Source organism: Amphiura filiformis, chromosome 3 (assembly GCF_039555335.1).
Source record: "Amphiura filiformis chromosome 3, Afil_fr2py, whole genome shotgun sequence".
Lineage (NCBI taxonomy): Eukaryota > Metazoa > Echinodermata > Ophiuroidea > Amphilepidida > Amphiuridae > Amphiura > Amphiura filiformis.
The window spans coordinates 16,454,339-16,462,911 of record NC_092630.1 but is presented as its reverse complement, the minus strand read 5'-3'; the positions used below and the strand labels follow the sequence as shown (position 1 = coordinate 16,462,911).

Genomic DNA, 8,573 nt, shown 5'->3' with positions numbered 1-8,573 from the left:
CAAAAATCGCTTGCCCCCCCCCTTTTGACTTGCCAAAAATCGCTTGACCCCCCTTTCGCCCTGCCAAAAAATGCTCACCCCCCCCTTTGCCCTGCCAACAACCCTTTGCCCCCCCCATAATTCACCACCCGGGGTACACATAATTATTGCACCACCCCTAATGTACAAAGACCAAGAGGCTAGCTATTGTGCATGATTGCATTGCATGCTCAGTGTTTTATTTTACTAGATACACACAAACAATTCATATAATTTCTACAGCTGTTTTGTTTTTTAATTCTCTGAAAACTTCCTGTACATAGACACAATTTTGAAAAACAGACAATGATGTAAAAAGAGGTAATTTTGTTTCCAATAAATTCCATGAGGTAAAACGTTGAGACAAAACTTTTCCGATTTAAGCCTATACCTCACATAAAGAGTAATTTCATAAAAAATTGACACTTATACAAAAGTTACACGATCTGGTCCATGGGGGCCAAAGGCAGCACATTTGAAACTGAGATAAAGGTAACAATATGGAATAAAAAAACAATAAAATACATAAGAACATAAACATCAAAAAACTTCATAACTTTAAAACCAAGTATGCTAGACCTTTGGTGTTTTCAGTAAATGATAGCCTATTGTATATATATAATGTAATAATTACAGTAACTCAAATGCCTCCTTTGGCTCCCATGGACCAGATCATGTCACAATTATATGCCAGCATGCAGGCTCAAGTCTATACAAATAATATATAAATAAATATTATAATTCTGATAATACAATATCGAGATGCAATTATACTATTTTTATATTTATAATTTGGCACCAGATAGTCAATATCAGTGATATCACATATAAGTGTATAAAATATTATGAGATTTGTAGTAATAGCTTAAAAGTGAAGCAGAAGCATTACAAATTTCTCATTGTGAAAAATTGTCCTTAACTGAAATACAAAAATCAGATTTTTGATGATTTTATAGATTTGGTGAATCACCGACATCAGTACAAAATGACCATACGGGGACGTGCCGCAAATATGGGTAGCATTTTCAGCCTTCTGGTATAGCAATGACCCCTTTTTCAAAGCCTATTTTGGTATATGAATGGGTCCTTTTTTCAAAATTTTCTCAATTTTTTCGGGAAAATAGCCCAATTTTTCCTTAATCTAGCCAAAATTTTCCTAAAATTTTGGGAAAATTTGTAAAAACCAAGACAATTTGGCCGAAAATGTTGACTTTTGGTATATCAATGGGTCCAAATTTCTTGAAAAATTAGTATATTTATGGGTCCACTTTCAAATTCTCAGCGCACGTCCCTACCAAAACCAAACTTGAGTACCCCGGACTACATGTTCGATATAATAACCATAGGGCAGTTCAGAAATTGGCTAGGAGGTGGTGTTTACAGTGCATGGGGGCGTGTGCCTAGAATAGGCTGATTTTGCATGATATTTCAGAAAACCCCAATGCCTTCCCCTGGAAACGCCACTGATAATATTAAATTGGATTGTCCCTCCTTCCACACAGCTGGACAGACGGTTTATAAAAATGACACTTACACTACTTTCTATTTTTATCCAAATCCTTTTTTTCACTATGATGCTGAACACAAATTACTCTCTTGCTAAGTGAACAGTTCTGTAGATCCTTGCTCAAATACAAGATTCTAAAATATCCCAATGCCCAATATACTTGGCACCCCTGAAATAAAAGCCAGCAATGCCACTGATTTGAGTAGGCCTGCAGAAAAGGATCTTATGATTGATTAAAATCTCCCAATACTCATAAAATGCATATTATTTAAGCCAAAAAAAATCTTAAAATGTAATGCATTTACAATTATTATGATTATGTTATAATTTGATTTTAATACAATACATGTATATAAATATTATCTATTTTACAGTTTTACAAAATACAAAATAAACTCTGGTTTACTATCTTTGGTTTTTATACAATGCTACACAATAATGGAAGCCATAATTATATAGTGAGGTACATTTGGTTTCAGCTAAATGAATATTTACAGAATTACAAGAGTCGAGCAAAGAATTGATAATTTTTCATTTTTACTTTGACCCCAGCAAGAAGTGTTCATACAGACACCCCCACATACCGGACACATACCCCTTCTGTTCAGATTAAAATGGGCTATTGAAATCCATACACCCCGTATGGAAGACATGATCAATACATGTAATCTCCCACACCGGGGGTGTAGATTTCAAATGGACACACATTCACGTCAATGCACCCCATTTGAAATTCACACACCTTGTGTGGAAGGTTAAGGTAATGTCTACCACAGGGGGTGTATGGATTTTAACTGGAATAGTCCAATGCGACAAACCACACTTCATTCTATCATCATGATAAGGCCATGAAACTCAATGCCTTGTTTCCTGTTCTATATATTATTTTCATATGAGGTGACTTTTTATTTTTATCACAACTTTCGATGCGATCAAGCAAAATGACTCACTTGTCCAGTAATTCCTAAGTTTAGATATGTGATGTGATCAAGCAAAATCAGTTGGAAGTCGGAAATATTGATTTCGAGATATACTCAAACAAAGGAAATAATTTCTTCTCTTTCCTATTGTTTTGGAAACCCTTCACTGCTCATATCTTCGGAAAATTTTATCCAATTTCAATGGGGTTTTCTGCAAAATGTAGCTTTACAAAATGCTTTATACATCAAAGTAGAAAATGAAAATTGAATATGTCCAACTTCAGACAGATTTTGCTTGATCACATCACATATTAGCATTATTGTAAACTTGCTGAAGAGGCTTGATGCCCACAATGTTTTTCTTCAAAATTGTGATATTTACATACATCGATTTTGAATTATTATGTCTATTACAAAATAATTTATGCATACACACATAAACCATTACCATATTCCAGGCGTGGATCCAAGAAAAATGTTTCATTTTTCATTTTGAGATATGAGCAAAAAAATTTAATGTAGATAGTGCCTTCTGGCTCCAAACACCTGAGCATGCATGGAGACCCCTTGAGAAGCCCAAGCAACTCTGGCAATGCAGATATCACTGGATATGGTCTTCTGGTTCTGGCACTCTGGCCACTTTGTGTACAAACACTTTAATTTTGATTTTTATATAGTGTGAATACCAAATTCACTGCATTGCCAAAATGTTCCCAGTCTGCCCAGGACTACTTACCAGTATCTCAATTTTGCCAAAAATACAGATAAAGCTTTCTGGGCACTATACAATCCTCAAAGTGATATGTTCAACATGTTCACTTAACTATTCACCTTAGGGGCTGGCATTTTCTTCGAAGGGGGGGTCACAAATATGTCAGTGACCGAGTCAATTTTATGACCCCCTATCGCGGGCAAAAAATTTACGACCCCCTATCGCTGGTCGAAAAATTTTATGACCCCCCTTCCAACTACACAGACTCAAGAAAAATTATTCATTGCGGAACTAAGGCGCGGAGCGCGTCAAAACTTAAAAGTGAAAAAAAGTGTGTGGGCGCGTTAAAACTTTTATTGTAAGTGTAAAAAGAAGGCGCAGAGCGTGTAAAAATTTTGCATAGATTGTATGCACATTTCGATTGCAAAGTTAAAGAATGCAGCAGCATGCCTAGCGAAAATTTTGAGTCACCAGCCCTTAATAATTCTATAACCCCCTATTTTGGGTGTTCAAAAAATTATAACCCCCCCTATTTTTGGTCTGAAAATTCTATGACCCTCCCAGTATTTTTGGGACCCCCCCTCCCGAAGAAAATGCCAGCCCCCTTATAGGTTTTACATTGAAAATGAAGCAAATGTGTTAATTTCAGCTTTCGTTGGAGTCTTTACAAAACTGGTTAGTCCTTCCTGTTTGATCTTTTGCAGGAGAGCTCCTTCACCTTGTCTTGCTGCATCTGCTGGCACCAAGACAGTTTCTGATGGCGGCTGAAACTTTGGTCCAAATCCAAATAATCTTCTTGGTTCTGGTGTAATGGTGAGTGGAACCATCTCAGGGGATTCAGCTGCAGCAGAGGTAGATTCGGTGGAGGTTTGGGTAGGAAGAGAGTCGGTGGTGGTTGATGTCCAGGTTGAACCTGATGATATGACTGCTTTGAATAACCAACCAAGACCTCCTTGTGATTGGTCTGTGAAAAATTGAAACAAAAATGAATCAGAGATTAATGCTTATCATATTTTAATAAACAAGTATAAACATATGATCTCTTGAAATAATGAAATAAAGTAACTGCATATCTGCACAAAACAATCCTCATCAAGGATAGGTGATGATAAGATATTAAGACTGGGGGTCTGGATCAATTCAGCAATGTGCGGACAAAGCCAAAAATAAAGGTTCATGGAATTTGCCTAAATCTTGTGATAGGAAAGGTATTTGGGTCTAATGATTTTGTAACTTGATCAAAAATTCAAAATCCCTTGTTGCCATGGTAACGGTTCTTTGAAGATTGCCACAGGAAAAGTACATTTTTCAATTTTACAGTTCGAAAAAGACACATTTTTCTAGCTAGCACTAATGAATTGCTAGAAGTATGGAAAAATTTAAATTTCTGCTGATAAATACCTATGTAAAAGAAAAAAAAAAATAGTATTGCCAGTTTTCTCACCCACCTAGAATATTGTGTAATATGCAATTCAAAATCCTCTTTTTTGCAATTTTTTCATTAGTAAAAGTGGTATAACTTTGAAATTCAATAACTCTCAAGAAGAAGTTTGCTGATTAAAGTCAGGGGTTGGATGAGAATGACTATGAATGGGGATGATCAACCAACTACTAAAAAATTGGAGTCTTTACCCCATAACGAAGTTTTACTTTGAAGAAAGTTCGCTATTTTCGATAAAAATTAGCTAATTACATAGAACTTTCACAGTATAAAAAATCCTTTATTGGCTTGTGATTTGCAAATAACATACCCAGAATAGGTCTTTGTGTAGATTGTTAGCATTATAAACGGAGTCGCTCATGTGTGGGATTTTCTAATGAGATCATGAACAGTGCCTGACAGATGTCTGTGAGGGTTTCGATGCTGACACTGCTAAGATTGTCATCTTGTACTCTAAATAATCTATTTGTCTCCAAAGTAATAGGAGTAATTGGATGATAGTTCTAGTTTCTGCACCGCTTGCTTTAGGCACTCTTGATATACCATTGTATTTGCAGGATCTGCAAGTTTATTATTGATCTCTCGGAAAAAACTACTTGTGTGTTGTGGGGTCAGATACTCGTCTCAGATGTAGGCCTGCTAAACATGCTAAATGCCCTCTTGTTGCTATTTTACATTCGCCAAAAAACGCATTTGCTTAGCAACAGCAGAAGGGTCTCTCTATTCCCGGCCCGGATTACCAGTGACCTCTCCATGCTCATACCCATCAATAATAAATTCTTTCTGCTTCTTGGAAATTGGGTTTGTTTGTTTCTTGCTGACTATAGGTTAAATACCACTAATTATGTATTACACGGTTTCAATGTCAAAATGGCTAATTTCGGGTGGACGTTTCTCATATTCAGAACTCTCACAGTTAAATGCCACTAATATCAGGTGAAACTATATGATTTAGATGCCAAATGATCAAAAAACTTAACATAGGTTGACTTGAGACTTTTCTTGTTTTAACGCACTGAACCGTAAACATCTCAAAATGGCAGTGCGCACTCGAAGCTGAAAGTTACAATATGGTAGGGCGAATATTTACTAAAAACCGTACCCATGCGTATGAATTTTGGTACTATTACAACAAAAATGTCATATAATATCAAACCCTAAAAAGTACTTTTTTGGCTATATTACTTGGTCAATTTCAGCGATTTTAAAGCAGTCTTTTCAGATGCCATGCAAACAAATAGTTACTAAATCAGTATTTCCATGTATCGCCCAGGCCTATTAGTGGTATATAACCTTTAGGGCCAATTAATGACCTATTAATCATATCTCTGATTCAAAAGAATGCATTGCTGTCCGCTTGTATTTCCTCTTATCTTGGCTAGAAGGCTTTTTAATTTTGATGTTTGTAATTTTGTTATATTTTCCTGACTGAATGTGAGCTACTAGCGTCAATGCTTCAATGCTTTATGTATGTCGATGTACATGTTTCCTTGGGTAACTGAATAGCGTTTGCAATACCTCTTGAATCCACCGTAGCTAGTAGATTCATCTACTGAAGATAAAGTTTCACATACTTCCTATTCTCGTAGAATTGGTGAACACTGTTGATTGTACTGGGTTAGTACTAGTAGCTGCCTGATGTTAAAAGCAGCACATGTTGTCATGATGTTGATGATTTTCAAATGTTTCTTGGTTTACATTTTCTGATGTTGAATTCCCTGAAGATCCATCTGCTGGAGATGAAACTTTACATGCTTCCTAATGTTGAAGGCTAGGCTTAAACCTTCCAAGCGGCGTGCCAAAAAGAATTGCGTGCCCCTTCCGGCCTGCCAACAAATCTTTGCCCCCCGCACATGACATATGTTTGAGTTCCCAATTTGCAAACCTTATAATAATGGTCTAGATGTACTTGTATAATGCAAGCGTAGTGAGCAAAGAATTTTGCATATTTGAACATTTCTGCACTGTTTTTCTAAGCCCTTATCAGAGCGTGTCTGTAGTATAGTCTGCCCCGTAAATGTGCTCCAATATCCACTGCCACCACCTAGCTTGCAGTGGCAAACAAAAACCTGGGCAAATCAGATGTGTCGTTTACCGGTATATTGTCAGTACCCTATGAGCTCCTTTGCGACGGCGAGGATCCATGGTATAGGTTCATGTACTAGACCCCTCACCCCTTTGACCTTTCAAAATTGCTCCCCCCTTTTTGGGGGGTTGCCAAACATTCTTGGACCCCCCCATATTTACCCTTCCTACAGGGCTTATCATTCTTGCACAGCCCCTGATTGGTGTTCTCGTAGAGTTGGTGAACTCTGTTGTTTGTACCGGGTCTGTCTGATGCTAAAAGCAGTGGCAAACTTACAAAAACCTGGGCAAATCAGATATGTCGTTTACCGGTATATTGACACTACCCTATGAGCTCCTCTGCGACGCCTAGGAACCATGGTATAGGTTCATGTACTAGACCCTTCACCCCTTTGACCTGCCAATAACTGCTCTCCCCTTTTGGGGGTTACCAAAGATTCTTGGACACCTCCTCCCCCCCATATTTACCCTTCCTACAGGGCTTATCATTGTTGCACAGCCCTGATTGGTGTTCTCGTAAAGTTGGTGAACTCTGTTGTTTGTACCGGGTTGCTAAAAGCGACCTGTCTTCCAAGCGCTGCCCTCTATCTGTATTTGAATAGCGCTGCGATCTGTCTCATCTGCTTAACATGCTTAAAAGGCTTGTATGTATAATATAGCTTGTTTGCACCATTTAAAACTGAGACTAAAATTTAAGAAGTCACTTAATCTTTTCATCAATAGAAATATATTCAATAATTATTTCATTACGGTTATTTAAACACAATCCTTTTAAGCGAAATTTGTCTTTTTTGCCATAAATTCCCCTTAAAAAATACACATTTTTTCAAAACCTTGGTACTTTTCAAAAGCCAGAACTTCTTTAGAAGTTGAGACCCCAATTTTTTGAAACTATATATCTGTCAGCAAGGGTTCACTCTAGCTATGCCACTATACAATTACAAAATATCAACTTCTTCTTTACAGTTACACCCCTTCAATGTTGGGGTAAAATGACATTTACAATTTTTGCCCAAAAATGTGTTTTTTCTACTTAAAATTAAAGGATCTTTTAAAAGAGTGACAAGCTCTTTCTTCATTTGCAAGGACTACGAAAGCATGCCCTTATCTGAAGAAAAAAAAAAAAAAAATTATATCACATCTTATATATTTGTGGCATTCGACCAAACTTTGCCCTTTTTCAAATATGAAAATTGTAAATTTTGGTCATTTTCGACTAAAATTTGTTTTGTCTGTTACCATGCCAACAGGCCAAATGCAACTTTTTAAATGTCATTTTTAAAATGTCCCCCCTAAACCCTTTCCATGCTAAAAGAATCAAGGATTTCTATTTTTTTTGAGTTTGTCCACATATTTAAAATTTTGCTTGACGGTAACAGACCCCTAGTCTTAAGTATGTAGTCACGACCCAGGTGTTGGTATCTAAAGGGCAAATCAACAATTTTTTTAAAGCCTTATCAATATGATCCTATAATAATTATATAGATACATTTTGTAGCTACTCTCTTTGCTGTCTGGCTGATGACCTTGTCCTGAATTTCAGGTCACCTCATTACCTATGGTCTAGTAGGAAATAATGGACCTTGATCAATCCAGGGATGTGGTTATATAATGACAGACTGGCCTCACACCTGTAAATGGCCCCTTTGAGCCTGTTTATAGTGAGCCAGATTATCCGGTATTTAGGGTATAAGTACATCTTATACGGTATTGGTCGCCACTATAAACAGACCAATAGCGCTATTTGCCGCACATATTATACTGGAACTGATATCCTTCGATATCGATGGATATTGCCGTATATTCATTCCGTATACGGCCACTATAAACAGACAGGGATTAACGATACCGTTATTCAAGGAAGTGGACCAGGGTAATGTAACTCTCCGA

The 8,573-nt window shown here is 36.9% G+C and overlaps 1 protein-coding gene across 1 annotated transcript in view; it reads right to left on the bottom strand.

Annotated features, from left to right (window-relative positions):
- Positions 1–3,766: 3,766 nt before the first annotated feature.
- LOC140147093 (uncharacterized) overlaps positions 3,767–8,573 on the bottom strand; it is a 34,985-nt gene continuing 30,178 nt past the window's right edge. The window contains exon 6 of the mRNA XM_072168866.1: positions 3,767–4,121. Within this exon, the coding sequence (XP_072024967.1) occupies positions 3,772–4,121 (350 nt within the window). The 3' untranslated portion in view covers positions 3,767–3,771. The remainder of the gene's footprint in view (positions 4,122–8,573) is intronic.